Raw genomic sequence first — 23777 nt, 5'->3', positions numbered from 1 at the left:
TCTAGAGAGAGAAAATGGTCTGTAAATGTCATATCTTTTGTAAACCTTTGATTACATTAATGAAGATGAGCTTAATGTTTCTTGTGTTCTTCCATCCTTGTTGATTTTCGCACTTCAAGGCTCGAGCGATAACATTCAGATCCGTACGCACATTCTACATCACCCTTCAACGTCTTTTTAAAGAGAGGCGATCCATTCTCGGCTTATGTGATATAACCTGATTTGTGAGATTCGGATTCACAAACCCAATGGATACCCACGAATCAAAGGAATGAATAAGGAGCCTCCATTCATAAATCAAGCAATCTAGTGGCTTTAGAGGGGTGGGGAGTGACATGAGAGCGACATGTAGGATTTTATGATAGACAATTATATAGATAGTTAAATTCTTAATTAATAATGCACTTAGGGATGGATAGATAAGCATTTGCTACCGAGTATCGTCGTATCGGTATCATTTCAATACAGTATCAAAGTAATTAATACCGATAGATTTGATACGTTAATCAATACCCATAATTTTAGAAATTCGGTATTGGTACTTTTCGTATCGATCTCATCCATAAATAGTAAATAACAAAATGCAATGCTTATTTGTATAATTTATATAATATAAATATATAAAGTTAAAAGTATAGTTTAGAAAAATAATTATGCGTATGAGTAAATAATTAATATAAAACCCTAATTTTCTCGTCTTTCGTTGCAACACGTATTGCGCTGAGCTTCCAAAGATCCATCGCGTATCGCAATGGATCAATTCCAACCCCGTCACGTAGCGCGATGGGACTCTTTAGCAGAAATTTTTTCGTCTTGAATCTTTTAGCGGGTCGATCATCCCAGGTCTTCATCCGATGCTCGTACAAGTCCAATTTATTCGCGTTAACAACCTATGACCTGTAACACAATAAACACATATGAAGTACCATTGTTCTTATAATAAACAACTAAAACTATAAAATTAAAAAATGATATACGAACATAATACCCGGCCATCATCCAACGACTTGGCAAGGACAATATTATTGGGGTGATCATGATTGTACACTGATACTTCAAGTTGTTGCATCATATGATCTATGGATTTGATATGCTTATTTATGTATGAAGGACACAAACAATGATATCACTGTTCTAATTTCATTTCCTTTGTTTGACGATGTCATAGACGAAGTTGCACAGTGGTTATTGTTGTATGCAAATGATGTCAAGTACAACTATATATACTATCTAGTGGACGATATTTATCCGAAGTTGGCTAGGTTGATGGGTAGTTTTTCATACTCAGACAATAATAAACGTCAATATTTTAGGAAAGAAACATGAGTCGACAAGAAAGAATATCAAACGGGAATTCAGTGTATTAAAGAAGCGATGGATCATACTTACTCAACTGGCATGCTTACTCCACAAGGACATATTAAAAAACAATCCTTAAGGTCAAGGATAAGCGAGAGTATGAAATCATTGAAGTTTTAAAGGTATAAACGATGTTTACCAAACAAAATGCGCGAAAATCTTGAGTAGTATAGAATAATTAAAATAACGGATGACATCAATTGAAATCATGAACATGAAATAATAAAGTTAAGAGTAATATGTTAAGTAAACGTAGCATTGAGCCACAAAATGTAAACACGTAAGTCGATAAACATTGGGTCTGAGAATAATAACGAAACTTTAATAAAGGAACCAAGTAAGTTCTTGGAGTCAATAATGACTCTATAAGCAAATGAAAATATCAATGTGAATAAGGGCCACATTTGAGATTAATAAATAAGCAACTTTGAGATCAAAGTAAAACATTGACCTCAAATTGGTAAAACATTGAGAATAAAATAATCAAAATTTCAAGATCGAATTAAAATATTGATCTTAAATTGGTAAAAACATTCGGATTATGAATAACAAAATGATCCAAACAAAACGTTTGAGCGGAAATAGAACAATATGACCAAACCATTCGTGTAATCAAAATAAACTCAACATGCGTATAAACATGCTCATAGTCTCCAACTTCCACTAAACGATTATGTTTATGGGAAATCGGTTATAGACCACGAGATTGAAATAACATAGTAAACTGATTCCGAATATAACTATGAATGGAGATAGTTCACCAATTAACGAATAATCAAGCTTGATATTAACTTCATAGAAAACCTTTGAATGGAATTCGATACCTAAAACTTCATGAAAATGTCCAAACGGAAAAATATCTCTAACAAATGAAGGAAAACAAAGAGGTAATTTGCGATGCTCGTCTTCTCGAAGATGGGTGTTGTGGTATGAAGGTTATTATGGTGCGATGGTATGGTTTACTACCCCAAAATTTGTTGGCGTTGACAAAAAAAGTGAAAAGAAATGATTGATGACATTGTTTGTGAATGTCGTTTGTGGGGACACGATGTTTATGATAATAATTTTTGCATAAATACTTAGCTAGTTAGAAAACTTTCGATGTAAAGGATTTACCGGTTGGGTGACGTTTTAAGAAAATAGAAGTCGTTAGATAAAATAACTTGCTGATGGAAATAAAATATCCTCACGGCTTAGGAATTGTTTAAAGCGAAATATTTTGTTTTATTTTAAAAATTTTATTGGAATAATAATAATAATAATAATAACAATAATAATAATAATAATAAGGTATTGATAGTGGTAGTAATAATAATAATAGTGATAAAAATGAACCATTTGAATTTTCATCAAAAAAATTTTTGATGCAAAACTACTTGAATATCTTTCGTATATAGAGTATATACTTATTAATTATTTAAAATAATAAAGATTTGAAATTTCACGAAAGAAAATGTTTGTAAAGGAACTACATGTGAAAAATGGATGCAAGAAATAAAACAGGTTTGAAAAGGCGACTTTATTGAATTCAAAAATCAAATAAACCTTTGAGAGGTCAAGGGACGCGGGATAAGGTTTTGTATGGCGGAAACAAGTTAGGCCTTATAACGGGTGTGCTCAAGTTACTGCAATAGTAGCGAGTTTGAAGTACGAACATGAGCTAAGGCAGAAGGTGGGGGAATAAATGGTTGGGCAACAAGTCGTGGGAATAAAGGTGTTGTGTTGAGTATGTATAGTTATGAGACAAAAGTTGATAAGTTGGCCGAACTTAACACTATTTGGGACATTTTGACATCGCGGTAGCGAAGTTGTGGAATCGCATGTGTTATACAAAGGGTGGGTTCTCGTTCTCGTGTAAATATCTTGGTTGGGTTGGGTTTGAGTATCCAAGAGTTAGGTTGGGTTTGGATTTACTTGGGTATAGTTTTGAGGTTTGAATGTATTATTGGTAATGAGTCTCGGTTTGCCGTGGTCGGGATTGCGATGGTAAATTCCTTGATGGTTTGGGTTGTCGTTTTGCGGTTTGAGTTTCGAGGGCAACGTTGAGGAAAGCGAGAAGACATGCTACGAAACGTGAAGAATTTATGTAACACGAAACATAAATATGAAATTTGTATAAAAAATCAAAAGAAACTTTACATAAAAGATTCCTAAAATCGGAAGCAATCTTTATAAATCATAAAAATGAAATCGCATTAAGTAAAATTTGAAATCAAAATTCAAATGCTCATGAGTCAGTTTGAGTTTTCGCATTTTATGAAAATAAATACATTAACTAATACACTCCGTTATTAGCACGCCACTAATAAATACATTACTAATAAATACACAAAAATTAAAGTGCTAATTTTAAATTTAATTTAAAGTGTGTTTAATGAAAATCGTTAGTGTATTTATTGAACTAATGGCAAAAAATAAAAACTATTCATTAGGTCCGATTGGTTTTTATTTATGTTTTATTACTTTCATTTATGTGTTACCCGATCTTTATTTGATAGATACTTCTTGCCAAGGTATGTTAAGCATAAATGATTTTGTTAATTTTAATTTTTTTGCACCTAACCTCAAAAATCCTTTGTGTCGCGATGTGGTCGCTCTCCCCTTTTATGGAATCCACCAGATTTCTTAATTTTTAAATGGAGGTCTCTCATTGATTTAACCCAAATTCATGGGTATGGGTCTTACCAAAACCAGATAGCTTTTAAACAGGTTATAACATCTCATTAAATTAAAAATTAATCTTACCAATTATTTGATATGAAAATCCTACAAAATAGGAATATACTAAAATTTAATATCCAATTTAAAAAGAAAAAGATATTATTTATAATTAATAAACAATTTTATAGTAAAAAACATAAGCGGGTCATGGGTCACCAAATCCAGATAGCTTTTTAACGGGTTATAATATATCATTTATTTATGAAACCCTTTCATCATCAAACCCTAAGTATATTATTAACTTTCTTACAATAAATAAAATTAAAATCCAACAAATAAATATTAAAAAACTAAAAATGTAAACAACCATTCTCTCAAGCCATTAGATTACTTTATTTATAAATGAAAGCTTCTCACGCATTTCACCCGAATTCACGGGTAAAGGTATCACCAAACCCAAATAGCTCTTAAACGTGTTATAACATCTCATTATATTAGAAAATAATCTCATCAAATATTTGATATGAAAATCCTATAAAATAGCAATATACTACAAATTAATATCCTATTTTATTTAAAAAAAGATATTATTTATAATTAAGAAACAATTTTATAATAATAAAAAAATAAACGGGTAATGGTATTACCAAACCCAGATAGCTTTTAAACCGAATTATAACATATCATTTAATTGTGAAACCATTTCATCATCAAACCTCAAGTATATTAATTATTAAATTTTTTACAATAAATAAAATTAAAATCCAAATACACATATATAAATATTAATAATGAATAATGTAAAACAACCCCCGTAATGCGGGGGATAAAATCTAGTCTATAATATATATAAATGAAACCCCTAAAATCCTATGTGTTGCGATGTGGTCGCTCCCCCTTTTATGGAAGCCACCAGAGTGCTTGATTTTTAAATGGTGGTCTCTCATTGATTTAACCCAAATTCATGGGTATGAGTCTTACCAAAACCAGATAGCTCTTAAACGGGTTATAACATCTCATTAAATTAAAAATTAATCTTACCAATTATTTGATATGAAAATCCTATAAAACAGGGATATACTAAAATTTAATGTCCAATTTAAAATGAAAAAGATATTATTTATAACATATTATTTATTTATGAAACACTTTCATCATCAAACCCTAAGTATATTATTAACTTTTTTACAATAAAGAAAAATAAAATCGAAGAAATAAATATTAAAAAACAAAAAATGTAAATCAACTATTCTCTCAAGCCATCAGATTGTTTAATTTGTAAATGAAGGCTTCTCACGCATTTAACCCGAATTCACGGGTAAATGTCTCACCAAACTCAGATAGCTCTTAAACGGGTTCTCATTATATTAAAAATTAATCTCATCAAATATTTGATATGAAAATCTTATAAAATATGGATATACTAAAAATTAATATCCTATTTTATTTAAAAAAAGATATTATTTATAATTAAAAATAAATTTTATAATAAAGAAAATAAACGAGTAATAGGTATCACCAAACCCAGATAGCTTTTAAACCAGATTATAACATATCATTTATTTGTGAAACCATTTTATCATCAAACCTTAAGTATATTAATTATTAACTTTCTTACAATAAATAACATTAAAATCCATATATATATATATATATATATTAAAAACGAATAATGTAAAACATCCCCGTAATACGGGGGATAAAATCTAGTATATATATATATACATATAGAAAGAGAGAGAGAGAGAGTAAGGATCCTAAGAGAACTCTTTGTAAATTGAAAATTTTGAGAACAATTTAGGCAAAAAAAACCTATAAAAAAATATTTAAAAAATTATAAAACAAAAAAAAAAAAACTTTTTAAAAGGTAAAAACCCAAAATTCTTTTATTTCATTCCAGTTTCATAAAAAAAACAAAAAAAATTAATTCGTATTATACCTAAACACATGTGTATAATTTCATTTAATCTCTAGTTACGTAATATACACATATGTATATTATCATTTACCTTAAATTATACATATACATATAAAAAACATGTGTGTACATATATATACATATTATACATATATGTATAGTTTAGCTAAACGAAATTTTTTTTATGAAATCGGGATGATAAATAAGAATTTTGGTTTTTTTTACTTTTTTTATTTTTGTGTTTTTTTTGTTTTATGATTTTTTTTATTTTTTGGTTTTTGTCTAAAATGGTTCTCAATTCCCAAAAAGTTCTTTCATGATCCTGATCCTTTGTATATATATAAATAAATAAATTTTACTTGGGGTCACACCATAGTTGAACACAATAGCTCATTTTAATGGATGATGTGATTATTGTGATTCCTAGGCCTATAAATGAACCGAACGTTCGGTAAACTTTTGTGAACCGTTCGGCAGGAAGTTCGCTTATGTTCGTTTATTTAATAAACGAACGAACATGAACAAAAATTTTGTGTTCGTTTAATTAAACGAACGAACATGAACACATGTTCTGTTCGTTCATTTATGTTCATGAACGTTCGTTTATGTCTGTTTATTTATGTTCGTTTATGTATTAATAGAAAATAATTAAGTATTATCTGGATAGGTCATCGGCTTAAATGTTTTATATTTGTTAATTTGTGTTCATTTAAATGTTTTAAGTTAAGTTCGTTTATATTTGTGTTCATTTACATTTGTTCATACATGTTCGTTTATCTTTGTTCAGTTATGTTCGTTTAGATTTTAAACAAACAAACACAAGTGTCCGTCTTTAAATAAACGAACATGAACATAAATATTTGTTCGATTAAGTGTCCGTGTTCTTCTAAAGTTAAATGAACGAACTTTTTCGTGTTCATTCGATTCGTTTATAGGCTTTCATTATTCACACTGATGAATACACCGGTCTCAATCTCTAGGCTTTGCCGATTTTATTTGCGTTCGTTTGTGTTCGTGAACCATTCGTGAACACATTAATTTCCTTAATGAACGAACACGAACATAAAATCTCGTTAATTAAGTGGTTCATGAACCGTTCGTGAACACATTATTTTCTTAACGAACGAACAGGAACAAGGCCTTGTTCGTGTTCGTTCGGTTCGTTTACAACCCTAGACTACTGATTCCCATGTCTGAGTCAAGCTATCATCTATCGTTTGATTCGATTTAATGGCGCTTCAAGAAAGGTTCTTGGCAGTGACAGAACTTGAGCACATAATATAAGGCTTGGGCCTAGTCAAACTTGATAAATGAAGATTGGGTTCGAGCACATTTGTTAAAAGAGCTCAAATAAGAGCTTGAGCTTATGCCAGAGACTTATTAGAACCCATCTTGATTCAAGTTTCTAAAAGCCAATCTTGAATAGCTTAGTAGCAACTCGGCCTATCTTGCTTAAGTATACATACACATAGAGATAAGACGAATATACATAACATACATATGATACAAAAACATCCATAACATAACACAAAAGGCATATATACATGGATAACATAATTCAAAGGAACTATTCATACTTGCCATCAAGTTTATCATGGTAGGCACATGTAACTTCAATCATTATATACATTTCGGCTAATAGTTTTCTAGATAAATATATTATTTTGAAAATAAACATACGTGTCCAAACACATGAAGTTAGCCGTATAGGATTAATAAAAACTCTAGAGCCACACAAAAAAGAAAAGGAAATGAATGAAATCGAAGAAGAAAACAAAAGCAAATTATAAGAAAAGAACAAAGAATTACTTGTATGACACCATGTGTATATGGCATCTTTCGTTCTTTCTATCCATCCCATATCTATAATTTCTAAAACAAATCCAATTTTCAATTATTACACTTTAAATATTTTCAAGAAATATTTATCACAAAATAGATATATATATATATAGGGGCTTGTTAACATAAAAATTGAAATTTTTATTTGCGAAGTTGAAAATTCACATGGTGACGTTTTGATAAATAAGATCATGAGTTCATAACATAATTACACCATAACTCAAGAAACAAGTAGTGTAATTTTGAGCATCAGAGACATTAAACAATTAAGTAACATAATGTCTCAATGAAGTAACATAACTAGATCAACTGGGAAAGTAAATTAAGAAGACATCATAAAACAACAAACAAGGAGACGTTAAAAATAAATAAACAAGGTCCCTAAAACAGGAAAAGGTAACATTATATAATCTTAGTTACACAGAAAGCAGTATTCGACAAAAAAAATGACAATTACAACATCTACAAATAATGAAAAAGGATGTATGTATGTTTTTTTTTTAAAGATAATATGATTGATGAATCACCCTTCTAGAAAACACTTATGATTGATTTAATAAGAAACCATTAAGTATTGTAATTCTCCTGGTAACGCTTGTCCTTTTCCCAAATTAATGATTCGTAAATCCTGACAACGACTTCTGCTCTGTAAAATAGAATCGGTTTAGAGTTTGGGTTATACAAATGACTTTCAAACTTAAATCTTAAGTTTGGATTAAAAATTCGGTTTATTTAGTTTTATCTTTTCTCTCACCTTCAGAAGAATAAAAAATAGACATTTCGCCTATCATTAGAATTTTCTTAAAGATAACTATCTCAGTTTCATATCATATAGAAATTTAGATTATATAGAATTTTTGAACAAGACTTTCGAATGGAGTTTATTTGATTTAGGGTTCATACGGATTAGTTCGACTTCAATATATATGGTTTAAAATTCATTTTTATCAACTCAACTGGTTGTTTATGACTTGGAAATGTAAGCCAACGTGAACATGGTAACTTCTAGTCGGTACTAGTATACCAAAACAAGGGAAAGTATAAACTGAATATCGTACTATTTATATTGGTTCGACATTTGTCGGTACTGATACCATTAAAAATACTAAAACCAAACAGTATTGATTTTGAAAAGCATGAAAAACAAATATTAGTATCGGTAGTGATACTCGGAATATATGATATCCAAAAACCATCTAATCAACTTAAAAGTTTAAATACACCCACTAGCTTGGTCTAGTGACAAAGATGTATATGCTATAACCAAATGGTTGATGCTTCTAGTCTCATTTGAAATATAGGGTGAAATAGCTTGGAAAATGATTTAGTTGTTTAAAAGAAAAATAAAACTTAAAAGTTTAAATGCAAATAATTATTTTAAAAATGGTCAAACCAAACTGTTTTGAGCTAGTCAGATATATACTACCACCCCACCCTAGTCGGTTTGATTTTTGGTTTTTTTGGTAGTTACCAAGAAATGATCAAACCATTAGCATTCCTAAGTAAAAATGATTTTAAATACATGTGGTAATGTGGTATCTTTAATTTTTGGGCATATCCTGGTCGAGCTAAATGATGATTGGGCCGGCCCTATCCAACCCATACCAATATACTGTTTGTCATATAAAAGAAAATGTATATACCAATTTGACCTCAATCAACCAATACCAATCACACTATCGTATCAATATTAATCAACAAGTTCATATGATCCTTCATTTATGTATTGTTAATTTTCCGTATATTTAAAAAATTTCTGTAGCACCGTATAAATATTTTAATATTTTTTAAAAGTGGTTGTGAGTAAAAAAGATAAAAGATAATGATAAATGTATAAAAAAATATTATTTAATTGAATAGAAGAAATAAAATTCAGTGACTTTAATATAATTTTGTATTTAAAAATAGAAGAGATGAGAATGCTCTTAGTAAAGCTTATTTGACAGGAAGATAATAGATAAAGACTTTTTATGATTATATGATTATAAACATTTAACAAAAATTAGTTAATATACTTTATTTTTATTTTTTTTAAAAGTGTTTATTAACATGGGATCATTCACAAATAGTGAGGGTTTAAGTCATTTGTAGGTTTTAGTCTAGTTTCTTTTTGTGTCAAAATGACATTTCTGTTTTTTCTTTTCTCTGTTTTTTTTTAAATTTTTTTAGACATTGTTTTATTAATATTCTGATTAATTAATAACTTCATAAAATAAAATAAAAATCATTAATTTTTTTAAAGTTGAATAATCAAGAAAACAACGTAGTGAACATGTTTCGATATCCATTTACATATATTACGACTTTATTTATTATAGGGTTTTCTTTGTTGCTATAACAAGTGTCGGTATCATACAAATACCATAATTAACTGAATCGATAATGACTAAATTCATGGCGCGTCCATCCTGCAACATAGGCATTGGATACCACTAGTTTATATTAAGATGATATAAAAGTTTGGAAGAACATTAAGGTAATTTTAAATGAATACAGAAGAAATTATGCTTAAACGCATCTTAATAAACTTTTATATATCATTCAATGTTTCTCTACGAATGACAGAGAAACCAACTTAACAACGTTATTCCCTTTGCGTTCTCTCAATAGCTCAAAACACCACACTTGAGCCATGTACCGCTTAACGACGTTATTATTGATCACCGCGTACAATTGCCAACACCTGCAAAAAGGTTATATCTTTAAAATGTTAATTATATATAACATAAATTATAAACAAGTAAAAGGAATCGACTTGCATTTGAGATTACATGAACTACAAACATACCGACCTTACTGATCTTAAGAGAGGGGCTCGAGTAGTTCTTTAGACATGCCAGTGCGGCTCGAGCCATATGTGCCACTTGAGGATCGCTCGGATCGGATAACCTTGGGTCTAACAACGGGCTAATTAAATTCTTCTCCAGAAATGGTAATGCCTGAAAACAGTTTTACTACACAAACATTAGGATTGTAAGTGGTTTGGTTGGTTTAGTGTTTGCTTGAACTACAAGTAGATCTGGTTGGCTAACAGGTCAAAACTATTAAAGCTAACAAGTGAAGCAGATGCAAACTGATATAGTCAAGAACTGATCTTGATCAGTTTGCAGAACAAGAATATAAGAGTGATTTTTTTTCTTTGTTATTCACAACCCAAAGGATACACCAACCTTAAAACCCACTGTTAGTCGAACGAAAAGAAAACAGAGGACAAAGTTTTGTTGGGCTTCACACAATATTAAATGGCAAACTCAACTGAACTTTTTGACAAACAAAAGACTTTGATGATTTTTATTAAGAAAAAACGACTAACGAAAAACTTAATAAACCTATAGGAACCAAGGGTTTATATGACACCCTTAATTCGAGTCCTAATGGTATTCAAATGCACAATTTGATATTAACACATATAGGATTTAGGATAAGACTAACTTAATTAAAATTTGACTGACTTATTAATAAATAATAAACGAATTATTATTTAAAATCTTCTCCAAGCCACCCCTGAGATTTACCGAACCGTCCTTAAATATCATCTCGTTTAACTAAACAAGCATTTTTACTGATGTGTCAGTTAAGTTTGATCTGAAATACTCCATGTCCATCAATAATTAGAGTCTTAGATACGATAAAGATTAATACCGTAAAAACTACTATACTTCTTTTATTTCTTTTTCAAAAAAATCCGAAATCTAATTTTAGCGTATTAAATGTCTCGAATTGTTAAAATTTGAAGTAGTCCTTAAAACTTGTTTGTTATGAATAATAACTTGTTTATAAATTGATCAAAACATGATAAAGTGGCAATCCAACATTTTATTTTCACCAATTTAAGAGTTAATCCGTCATTGTTTAAAAGATTGTAGAAGTACATTTATTTTTAACAAGCTTAGGTAGTGTTTGGTATGCAAGAATGACAATAGGAATAGAATGATTTATTACGTGAGAATGAAAAAAGTAGTGTTTGGTTGCTCAATGGAATGGAATCATCCATTACATATGGAATCTCATTCCAAAAAAACCATTCATTCTCACCCTTTTTTTTTTCATTTCATTCCTTATTCATTCTACTTTCTCAACACCACCACCACCTAACAACCACCGGTATCACCACTACCATCGGCACCACCACCAACTCCGCCACCACCACCATCGCCACCGCCACCACCATTGTCGTCGCCGGAGCTACCACCGTCGCCATTGTAGAGTTCTTTTTTTTTTGTGTGTGTGTGGGGGGGGGGGGGGGTAAAAAGTATTTTGAGATAGGAGTGTTTTTTATTATTTCTATTTCATTTCTATAATTTTTTTGGATACCAAACAATAAAAATTAATAATTGATTTCATTCATATATGTTAATCAAATAAGACAAAGGAATGTTAATGATCCATTTCATTCCTTTGTCCATTCCATTCCTTCTCCCATTTCATTCCCCCTTCATTTCATTACCTCCAACCAAACATACCCTTAGTGTCTTTAATATACAAAAATCATTTTAGTGATTTTTCTGTGTATTATTAAGTAGCTGAGAGATTTAATATACATAAATTGGGTTTAAGTAACTTTTTCGTGAAATATAAAAAAAGTTATTAGGTTTTCATGTTATTAACCCTGAAAAAAGTTAGCATACAAAGGAAGACAGAAATAAGAAGCGTGAAAATGATTTATTGCCAAAAAAAAAAAATCATAACTCAACACATAATTAAAAAATAAAAAAAAAGTAAAAAAGCTAAAATATTTTCCCCTCTTTTTGTGCCAAAAAAATCTCAATACAAAAAAAGACACAATGTCGAAAAAAAAGATACAATGATGAAAGAAACAAAAAACACAATGATGAATAAAAAAAAAGACAATAGATAGCAAGATATAATACAATGTTGAGCAAAATATAATACAATGTTGAGTAATGTAACACAATATCAAGGAAAAAAACATAATAAAAAATAAACAAAAAACACAATGATAAATAAAAAAATACAATGATCTTTTAGCCTTAACTTATTATTATTATTATTATTATTAGAGTTAAGTGCCATTTTGGTACCTGTGGTTTGACCAACTATGCAACTCTAGTACCTATACTTTATTTTATGTAAATGACTACCCTAGTTTCAAAAAACTTGCATTTTCAATACTTTTTTTTAACTCCGTCTATTTTATAAGTTAAGTCAAGGATACTTTGGTAATTTTATAATTTTCATAATTTTTCTTTTCTTTTAAATTCCTTCCCCCCTTTTAAATGCTGGCGACATTCACCTCCACCGGAAGTCCACTGCCGGAAAATACTTCAGCTTGTCACCGAACGCACCAGGTTTGCCGGAAATGTTCGTGAACTCCATTGTCGTCGTCGCTTCGTATTGAACCATCATAAGCCTAATCTGTCGCTGCTCGTTCTTTTCCACCATTGTCGGATACTGTGGCGGAACCCTAGCCGCTATAGTTATCGCCATCGTCATCATCGCCACCAATTGAACCAGCAGCAGCGGCGGTGACAATCTGGTGGTTCAATTGTCGGATACTGTGTCGGATACCATTGTTGGATACTGTCAATTGAACCACCATGGTCGTTCTTCTTCACCATTGTCGGATACTGTGTCGGATACCAGGTTTGTAGCTGCCGCTACTACTGGTTCAATTGGTGGCGATGACGATGACGATGGCGACTAGGGTTCCGCCACAGTATCCGACAATGGTGGAGAAGAACGAGCAGCGACGGATTAGGCTTATGATGGTTCAGTACGAAGCGACGACGGCGATGAAGTTCACGAACATTTCCGGCAAACCTGGTGCATTCGCTGACGAGCTGAAGTGGTTTCCGGCAGTGGACTTCCGGTGGGGGTGAATGTCGCCGGCATTTAAAAGGGGGAAGACATTTAAAAGAAAAGAAAAAATTAAGAAAATTACAAAATTACCAAAGTACCATTGACTTAACTGATAAAATAGACGGAGTTAAAAAAAAGTACTAAAAATGCAAGTTTTTTGAAATTGGGGTAGTCATTTGCATAAAATAAAGTATAGGTACTAAAGTTGCATAGTTGGTCAAACCACAGGTACCAAAATGACACTTAACTCTTATTATTATTATTATTGTTATTATTTTGAATGAGAAAGATGGAGGAAACATTTTAGTTTGTTTATTTATTTATTTATATATTTTTATTTATACTTTGAGTTATGATTTTTATTTTTATTTTTTAAAGGGTTTTTTGTGTGTGGCAATAAATTATTCTTATCTTTCTTATTTTTGTCACCCTTTGTAGAATAACTTGACCCTATTTACCTTATACAAATATATTATTTTCTACGTAGTCTGGTGAGATCTCGGTTATCGGTCCTCATATGAGATATCGGTCAGAATATCGGTACCGATAAAATCAGCGATATTGACCAATATTTGACCGATATATCACCGATATTCCCGATATCAGTGTTTTAAGTTTCAATATTCAACTTTTAGTGTTTGATGTTGGTGTTTTGAGTCTTAATCACATCCTACTTGCTACAATTGTTAGTGTTGTAAAAGGTTAATTTGTTAATAGCAGGACAATATACTGAATTGCTAGTGCTAAAGTCCTATATATATAAATTCCGCATGATATTAAGTTACCGATATCCCACCAATATCTCACTATAACCGAGATCTCAACTATCCGTCCTCGAACGATATCCAATATTTTTCCGCATTAACTGCTTAGATTATTTTAACAACAATATTACTTTAAATAAACTAATTTACCAAGTTTAGTTACAACCATTTTTACCTGCTTGGTCTGTTAACTTTAAGTTATTTTTGTGTTATTGACCCTCTCTATGTTTTATAACACGATTCAACAGATTCAACCCATTCATCTGTTAACGGGCAAAAATTATCACCTCTAATCATGGAGATGGGGACCTTACCCAGTCAACGAGGCATTGACCATCTTTTTCAAATAATTGCCTACTCTGTCCCGATATGAGCTCTAACAAGAGGATCCCGTAATCTTTTATATCTGCTTGAAGATGTTTATTTGTGTCAATGTCTGTGCTTCTTGATTTACCACAAACATGAATGCCGTTAGTTCAAAACGGCACATTATTATATAAGAATTTGCAAGATATTTGCTAAAACCGATCTTACTTAATAGGATCATCATCAAGCTTCAACTGCTTTATTGTTGTTTCGTAGATACAAAGCTTTCAAAACACCATTAAAGATATAAGTTTTAGTATCCCAATCCCATTGTAATAAAAGAGGAGGAAATTTTATTTATAGAAGTGTATAGTCGGGTCAGTTTTAAATATCATCAATTAAGGGGTGTTAAATGCTCTTAGCCCATTAACTACTCATTTAAAAACCTAAATAAATTTGTACAAAATATGATTTAGGTGACTCTTTAACAAAACCCAATCATTCCGTCCATTTTGCCACCTCTAAAACAAAACAAAACACAACACGGAAACATAAGTGAGGTTACCATAGCACAAGAGCTACCAACAAGTCCAACATTAGACGAACAAATGGATAGATTTACAATCGCGCCATCTACAAACTCCTCGTGAAGGTACTGAATGCCCGCACCTATCTCTAGAGCGATAGCCCACCGATTTTCCCACAAAAGATCTGTTGCTACCTTATCACCTGCAAAGTTTACCCTCTATATTTAGTGAATAGTTACACGTTATCTTATAAATAGATCAATTGGTTTGTATGTTATTTCTACCAGGTCAAATAGGTAAAATTAAAAGAATTTGGTTAGAACGAAATGGGGTAACGCGTTGAATGGGTGTAATGTTTATACAACTGTCTAAGCTATATATGCGATATGTTACTAAGATAATATAGTTTCAATAATCATATATGACATATTATTTATATAACTTTTTAGATAGAAAATATTTCAGTTCAAACTATCTTGACATGTTTACTGTACTATAATTACGGTTTACCTAGGGATGTAAACGAGTCGAGCCTGAGCCCGTAACCACTTCTTTCATTTGAAATCAAGCCTGACCTGTGGGGTAGTTTTTCAAGCTCGATATCGGCTTGTTTGTTATTCAAGTATTTTATGTCTCTATTTATTATGAATTTTATGTATATTCATAAGTATAACTTCTATATAAAACATGGTATATTTTAATATATAAAATAAAACTTATATAAATAATAGACTTGCATAGCTCGTTTAAGCCGGCTGACTGGAACTTTTAGTGATCCGATCTCGAGCGCCTTGGCTCGTTTAGAGTAATGGTGGCATGTAACCAAAGTAAGAGACTTACACAACAAGCAAGCTTCAAGTGAACCTTGGGGACAATCACAAAGCAAGTAGACCGAATCTGCAACACAACAATAACCAACTAAACTCACTACATTTCTATGGCGAACACGCGATGCAATTCTGAGTAGGAAAACCGTTGGATCATCTGCAGGGAAACACATGACCATAACACGGGATTCACCAAAAACGCCATCATATACTATATCCTATGATCATCCTTAGCAATGACATTGTTGAATCCATTTGTTATTTCTTCAATTTCACCAAAACTGAAAGCTCTCTCGACCCCTGTCGTCCTCGATGATGAACAAGGGGACGTTGGTTCTTCCACAAAGTCATCCGCGGTCAAAGCATGGTCATCGATTTTTCTACACACAATTTGCCAGTCTTGACAATCTGGGCCGGTGATCTTTGATGGGATTAGCGTTGCTACGCCTTTTGTCTTTAACAAAGCGACGTGACAGTTGACATGCTTGTGTATGAATTCCTTGTCTTTCTTGAAGAAACTTAGAATTCAAGAACAAATCTTTATCAAAACAAAATAATAATATTAAGTGGAAATCAAGAAAATGAAGTGTGAAGTACCCATCTAACACAATCCATCGAGGATCGAGCTTTTGTGCTTCATCGATAGCTATGTTCTTGGATTCTAACCCTGCGGTTAGTCTTATATCTAACTTCACCTGCATGGAAGGAGATTGATTGACATTTGGATATTTGTTTGAAGGTAAAGGTGAAAATTTTGATATGTTTACATATGGAAATTGGCTTGTGATGCAAGTATAAATTTTTGTAGTGTACAAACTACAAATCAACTTCCTTCAATTATAAATAGATTATTTTTTGTTCTATTTTACATCAAATGGACTAGATTAACAAAATTATTAAAATAATAATAACTAGCACATTAGTTATTTAGATTTTCTTATTATACAAAAGTTCTTGTGCGTAAACCCGCCCAGCCCATACTAAAAAGGGTCGGCCTAAACTCTAAACAAACATCAAGTGACAAACTATCCATACAGACACCATTGTCATACGAGATGAGAGGCAAATCAATCATACAACCTAAATGCTTTTTTTTTTCTGTTTTTTTTTTGAACTGATATGACCTTTGAAAAAGTCATTATATGTTATATCAAGATTCAAGAGGCATGGTATGCACTATTCAAATTGGTGCTTATATAGCATGACCCTTCTAAAAACGCCTCATTTTAACCCCTCATGTTTTGACACATTACCCAAGAGACCGGCCCATGTTCCCACCTCTACTCAAAAGTATTTAAATTATATTCAAGAGGAAAAGACACAAACCTCTCTCTTCTTACATTGATGGTAGTAGCGCTCCAGAAACTTTTGGTACTCTCTCTTCTTTCTCTCTATCTCCCTTTGGAGTTCGGATGGTGTCATTTCGACGCCATTTGAGAACTCGAGTTTTACATCTGATTTATAGTTTGCGGATGCATTATGAGTACATTTACTAACAAGGTACATACAAATGTTGCCAGATAATAACCTTTCATTGATCCTCATTGTCATTTTCCACACAATTCTTTTTTTTCTTTTCCTTTATTTGCAAAATGAAGGTAAACAATGTTGTCAATTTATGTTCCTCTTTGGTTTAAAAATAGATCCAAAAGTCAATCTATTAATTAGTTGATTTGGTGTAAGTTTGTTTTCTTATAGTTTTCTGGTTGTGCTCTTCTCCAGGTTGTGGAGGGAGTTGTTATTCGACGTTTGCCGGGTGTTTATAAAAGTATACTGTTCGAAAAAAAATTTATGTTCCCCTTTCATTGTCAAAATGGTAAGTGTTGACCAAAAGCAATTCATAACTCGACTCGCAAGGTGGGGGCCGCCCAGGGCCTGATTTTTCATTTTTCTTCTCGCCCGGGCCCTCGAATTGTAGAGGATTCTTTCGAGAGTATGAAAAGATAGAATAGCTTACACATGCCGGAACTCCCAAATCCAAGGTGAAAAGGCAAGCAAGAAGGATTGGGTTTCCTTCCGATCTCCTCGGGCAACACTCCAAGAACGACGATTGTATATTTCGGGCCAACGATATACTTAATGGCCCATTCTAAAGCATCCATGCTTCCTTTCTCCCTATTTCCATTCATCACAACAATTACAGTTTCTCCCACTGGAGATGAAATCGAATTTGCTGATTGTGAACCCATTTTTTTCTTTTTAATTGTTGGTGATGTCTAGTGATGGAATTTTGAACGTTTGGAAATATTAATGATCGAATCTGTGTCGTGGGATGAGGTGAGGTTAATATATATTATTGTGGATTTTGGTTGGTTGGCTTGGGTAGAATCGACATGGAACGTTTGTAGCAAGGTTTTCTCTTGTTGGTTTGAGTTATATATTTATTATTATTGTAGACTGCATGACATCATTGTAGTTTGGTTTGAGTTAGGTCCTAGATTCTTCGAATTTTGGTAACCTATGTAAACCTTAATAAGTGCGAGTGTTTTTGTAGATTGATTGATTTCCATTTCCAAATTATACCAAGAATCAACATAAGCCTATAGCTGTAACTTACAAGTCAGTGAATCTTGTATCCAAATCTAAATAAACAAGAGGAAAAAAGAAACTTGAAAAAAATTGATTTTATTTTATATTAATAGCTTAATATTTTTTTACTTTTGTTTAAAGGCTAAACTTTTATACAAAACCAAGAACGGGAACCTCAACTGAATAGCGAGAGGCCCAAGAATACAAACTGACAAAAATGACAACTTACGAAAACATATACACGACTACATAAAAGCTACAACGGGAAGTTAACAAAATTGAATTTTCCCCAAGAGTCTCAATCCAAGCTTGCCATTTTGCTCTGGTTTTTAATCCAAAGGAAAGGGAACGCCTTAACATCATTTAGCAACTTTGTAATCAAGTATGCCTTATGCTTGGAAACTTTCTCGTTTCTCGCTTTCCATATCAAACAAAGAGCCATCAGTCATATAAGTAGGGATGTTCACGAGTCGAGCCCAAGTCAGGCCAGGGTGGTTTCGAGCTCGGGCTCGAAATTAAATGAGTCAACTTAGGTTTAACTCGCAATTCAGCTTTACAGTTGTGTAGCATCCCCACAAGTCTTTTTAGTTTGCACTTTGCCTTATTTCGATTTCATATATACACAAGCTAAAGGCACGTAACACATTTTTTACATGTATAGTAGGCTCAGATGACAATATAGTATTTTAGTTTGCTATTTAAAAGCACGAAACTCTAGCAATGATCATCACAAAGACAAACTCTGATAAACACACGCCCCGAGAGATCGTATTACATTTGAGATTTGTTAGCGTTGATGCTTATAAAAACAAACATAGTGTGGGTCTCTAGATTTACAAGATCTAAGACCACATCTACTGTGACTTTTTTACAACTAGGTTGCCATAAATACTTAAAAAAACAAGAAAAAGTCATGGAAACTCACAACCTGATCGGCAAGGGTTGTTTGACAAGTGTCCACCAATGAGTGGTTTTAAGTAGCTTTCTTTTTTTTTTCTTTCTAGTTACAATTAGTTTTAGTATTAATTAGTATATTACCCGGCGCGTTGCGTTGGAGCAGGTTGGTAAATTTTGGGTGGTAGTAAAACCCAAACGTTGTCGGTCTCAAGTGTTGAGAGGGTAAGTTGATATGAATTCGGTCAATTTCGGTTGCGTATGTTATTGTACTAGAACTAAAACAAAATAAGTAAAAAGTCTTGAGGTGGACCAATGGGGTGGACTCGGTCGGTAAAACTCGATCGTTGGTATCCCGGGCGTTGAGACGGCTAGTCTACCCGATTTCAGTCGATTTCCGTCATGTTCGTTACGGTACCAGGACTAAAAAAATCAACATTCGGTTGTTTCGTTACGTTAGTTAAGGATACTAGAACTAAAACAAAACAATGTGAGTTTACACGAATCCAGTCGGTTTTTGGAAAGTTTGTTACGATACCATAACTAAAACAAAACAAAAACAAAATTGGGCGATCGATTTTTGCTACTTACTTTACTGACTTGAATTAAAAAAAACAAAAAAAAAATATCACCAATAAGGTGCCGCAAAGTGGCCTAATGTGGACTTTGCGGCACCAAAGTTTTATATTATTATATATAATAATTTTATTTTTGTGTAATAACTTATATTATTTAACTTTTAAAAAAATAAAAATGCCATGTCTTGTTTAATTTTTTTTTATAAATATTTTGATATAAATTTTATTAAAAACAGAGTACTTTCAAGAATATGTATTGTTTTAATAAGTGTTCGTAAGATGTTTTTTTGTTAAAACTTGTAAGTATATTATAAGGTTCGAAATGAAATATAAGTTATTGGTTTTTTAAAATCTAAGAACATGGTCCTGTTTAGTAAGTTTTATGAAATTAAGATAAAATAGCAAAAGAAGTCCTTTATGTTTGACCTGATTTTCATTAGACGTCATTTATTGAAAGAAATAGCAAAAGACATAATTCATGTGTCAAATATGTTTCACGTTACGTACTTTGTCACTAACCCAGCTAGATTATTTCGTTAAGTCAGACCACGTGACAAACTGTGATATTCGTGACAAAACCGGGAACACCTTGGTATTCACAAATCGAATAAGCGATTAACCGCTTATTGCGTAACGAACAAACGAATAACCAAACGAGTCTGGTTATGACCCGAATATCCTGGGGGGGGCATCTATAAGTGATATACGTTTAATATAAGCCATCATATTAGTATTATGGCCTTAGTACGATAGTGTCACACTCCGATCCAGGCCTAGAGGTGTGACCAACAGTTGGTACCTGTTTTGTAAATATATCAGAGTAGCGGGTTCATTTTAGCGGAAGTATTTATATATTAAAATATTAATTTATATTATCAAAATTACTCGGGAATTTAACACCCGAGTTTCAGTTTTACAAAACAGTGTTATTAATAATACAAGGATTCATGATATTAAAAAATGAGCCATCTCGAGCGATCTTCTACGACTCCAATCCTTGTATACCATCGAACTACATGCAAGGGTGGGAAAACACGTCAGCTATATGCTGGTGAAACGCTGACTCGATAAAACATTTATAACAGTCGTTAAATACAAACATAGTTTTGTGTTTCACAAACTCAGCAGGAATGCCTGTCCAATCCCGGGATTTGAACCACTGCCCTACACACACAATTCAAGGTTCCCTGAGTACATAGCCCCTGTTCGGAGACAACCTTCCCCTAGGCTATGTAACCCTAATGGAGAACTGGTTATGACTGACTTGGTTTTGTATTCCAATTATCAATTATGTTTGGGATCCAAACACATGTGTATTCGGTATGAGTTGCTTTTTATTATCTATTTTGTATTATAACGATTTTAGAGATTATATCTTATGCAAACATTTATCAGACTCTTTGTAATAAACAACCAGTCTATTACAAGAGTAAAATCAGTTCAGACAGTAAAAAGGTTAACATGTTCACCTTATATTATCAGTTGGAAATATCAACCTCCTTGGCTTCAGTATGCTATTAACCTATATTCATAATAGGTATGCATAAGTACCTAGTTGGTATTATTCAGCAGACTTTAAGTCTGTTACAGTTTGTAACGATTCCGGCAAATTCAGGTATACCCTAGCCGGAATATACTATTTACGTGTTATTTAATATTGATTATATGAGTTATAGCACGTTGATACGAATTTATATGGTTCACAGTATGAATCATACTCAATTATATAGTGAATCGTATTGGAATTACAATTAATCAATAATCGGTTATTGAGACCCGGACGGATCGGGAGTTTCATCATAGACGAAGTATATAATGTTTAGTGATATTTACGAAGTATTAATGCTTCGGGATAAGTAAATTATAGCACAGAAAAAGGATTTCGATTTAATGGTACGTCGGTACGCTAAACGAAACCTTTAACACCAAACCAAGCAAGAGACGATCAATCAAGCCGAAAAAGATGCGTAATTATTAATAATATGATGTTTTAATGTCATGGTTTAAGTTTTTAAAATTTTTAAGTCGGTTTTAAGTAAATTTTATTATGACCCGAAAAACGACCATTCTATGCTCGTTTTAAGCCGAATTACGAGTTTAAACGAGAAACGAACTGAGCCAGATTATCCACAACATTATCCGGATTGCGTAATCCGAATATGTGGCTTAGAATGGATGTGTGGGACCCACCCCACCCCTTAAGGGAGGCCGATCGGCCCTATCCCCTTATTATTGATTTCATTTTTTTTTTTTTACCACACTTCACTCCCAAAACTCTCTCAAATCCTTTCATACTTTCAAGTGTTCATCAAATCCACCTCTTCTAATCAAGAACACAAGGTATAAACATGTTATAATACATGATCTTTGGTGTTGGTTTCTTTACTTTGAGTTGTTTTGCAAGAACAAGAGGTTCCAAGTGAAATATGGGTAAAAACCCGAGATGGAACCGGTTCTCGTATGATCAAGGGATGTATATAAGTTATACAAAGGATCTTGGTCCAAGAAATGAGTAAAAAGAGTCGAGAACGGATTTTTACGGTTAAAACCTTTGTTTTTACTTAAAAACCGACACTATGAAAGAAATGGTTTGATTGTTGGTATAGTTTGCTTGGTATAGTGTTATTGTGCTTGTAAGTGTTGTATCTAGCGGCTAGCAAAGGCTAGAAACCGAGATCCTTGCGATCTAAAGCTAGAAAACACAAGATAGTTCGGTTTTCGTGTGTATATGAAATTTGGACAGATTTTCGTGTGCTTAGAGTCGGGTCACGAAATTTCACAGAGATGATCTACACATGGAAATATGAGATCTGTGAATTTTTGGTAATTTTTGGATAAAAGATGAATATTTGGTGAATTTAATGCTCGGTTTTGGCCAAAAATAGTGAAAAATAGCAAAACATGATGAAAAATTCCGGAAAATTTAAGATAAGCTTTTTATATCATATAAAAGTCACCCACAAAATTTGAGCTCAGTTGGAAAAGCCTAAGTAGGCTTTTCGGTGAAACGAGTTCTAGGGCTTTCTAGCTCGGTTTTGGGTGAAAATGGCTTGAAAAATAAGTTTTAAATTCTGGAAAAATTCCAGGAAGTTATGAGGATGATAGAGATCATCCCAGAAAAATTTGGGATTTTTCTAAAGTGTTTTGGTATTTTTGATATATTTAGTATTTTAATGAGATTTAAAAATAGATAAATAAATGTAAATATAGGAAAATAAATCTGGAAAAATTCCAGAAAGTTATGAGGATGATAGAGATCATCCCAGAAAAAATTGGGATTTTTCTAAAGTGTTTTGGTATTTTTGATATATTTAGTATTTTAATGAGATTTAAAAATAGATAAATAAATGTAAATATAGGAAAATAAATCTGGAAAAATTCCAGAAAGTTATGAGGATGATAGAGATCATCCCAGAAAAATTTGGGATTTTTCTAAAGTGTTTTGGTATTTTTGATATATTTAGTATTTTAATGTGATTTAAAAAGAGATAAATAAATGTAAATATAAGAAAATAAATCTGGAAAATTTTTACAAAAATTCCTTACTGTCAAATTAAGTCTTGTGCAAAATTTCAAGACCCGAGACTAATCGGGTAATTATTTGTGCTAAAAAGAACATAAAAACAAGTTTTTAAAGCTTAAAACGTATAAACCGGCAAAGTTCGCATAAGCGAGCTGACTGGTACATGAAAACTCTAAAAATGGACTATTTCATAAATCTAAGTAAATTAAGTAAAAATAAATCATCCGAA

At 32.0% G+C, this 23777-nt stretch overlaps 2 protein-coding genes across 4 annotated transcripts in view; both read right to left on the bottom strand.

Moving 5' to 3' along the window:
• Nucleotides 1–1096: 1096 nt before the first annotated feature.
• Nucleotides 1097–23777, bottom strand: part of LOC143619440 (protein MALE DISCOVERER 2-like) — a 141848-nt gene continuing 119167 nt past the window's right edge. For both annotated transcript variants that reach the window (XM_077091372.1, XM_077091373.1), the window contains exon 14: nucleotides 1097–1129. The gene's annotated coding sequence lies outside the window, so the exon portion shown is untranslated. The remainder of the gene's footprint in view (nucleotides 1130–23777) is intronic.
• Nucleotides 15247–18169, bottom strand: LOC143619412 (uncharacterized). Of its 2 annotated transcripts, XR_013151181.1 has the most exons (5): nucleotides 17982–18169; nucleotides 17351–17478; nucleotides 16622–16719; nucleotides 16038–16542; nucleotides 15247–15399 (listed from the first exon to the last, which is right to left on the bottom strand). XR_013151181.1 is itself a non-coding variant. In XM_077091350.1 (4 exons), the coding sequence occupies exons 1-4, from the start codon at nucleotides 18151–18153 to the stop codon at nucleotides 16236–16238; spliced, it is 705 nt and encodes a 234-aa protein (XP_076947465.1). In that variant the 5' UTR covers nucleotides 18154–18169; the 3' UTR covers nucleotides 15991–16235. The 2 variants fall into 2 exon arrangements, 1 of the variants encoding a protein (XP_076947465.1); XM_077091350.1 differs by lacking the exon at nucleotides 15247–15399 and having other exon boundaries at nucleotides 15991–16542.

The sequence above is a fragment of the Bidens hawaiensis genome, unplaced genomic scaffold (assembly GCF_021521415.1).
Source record: "Bidens hawaiensis isolate Kalapana, Puna unplaced genomic scaffold, B.hawaiensis_p1.1 tig00002438_1, whole genome shotgun sequence".
In the NCBI taxonomy this organism is placed as follows: domain Eukaryota; kingdom Viridiplantae; phylum Streptophyta; class Magnoliopsida; order Asterales; family Asteraceae; genus Bidens; species Bidens hawaiensis.
This window is presented reverse-complemented; position numbering and strand designations above follow the sequence as displayed.

Excerpts from the sequence above, each read along its gene's own strand:
- LOC143619412 (XM_077091350.1), bottom strand. The coding sequence starts at position 18,153 with ATGAATGGAAATAGGGAGAAAGGAAGCATGGATGCTTTAGAATGGGCC. Across the intron at positions 17,479-17,981 it reads ATTTGGGAGTTCCGGCATGT|ATGTAAAACTCGAGTTCTCA; the intron begins GTAAGCTATTCT and ends ACTATAAATCAG. Across the intron at positions 16,720-17,350 it reads ATCAATGTAAGAAGAGAGAG|GTGAAGTTAGATATAAGACT; the intron begins GTTTGTGTCTTT and ends CCTTCCATGCAG.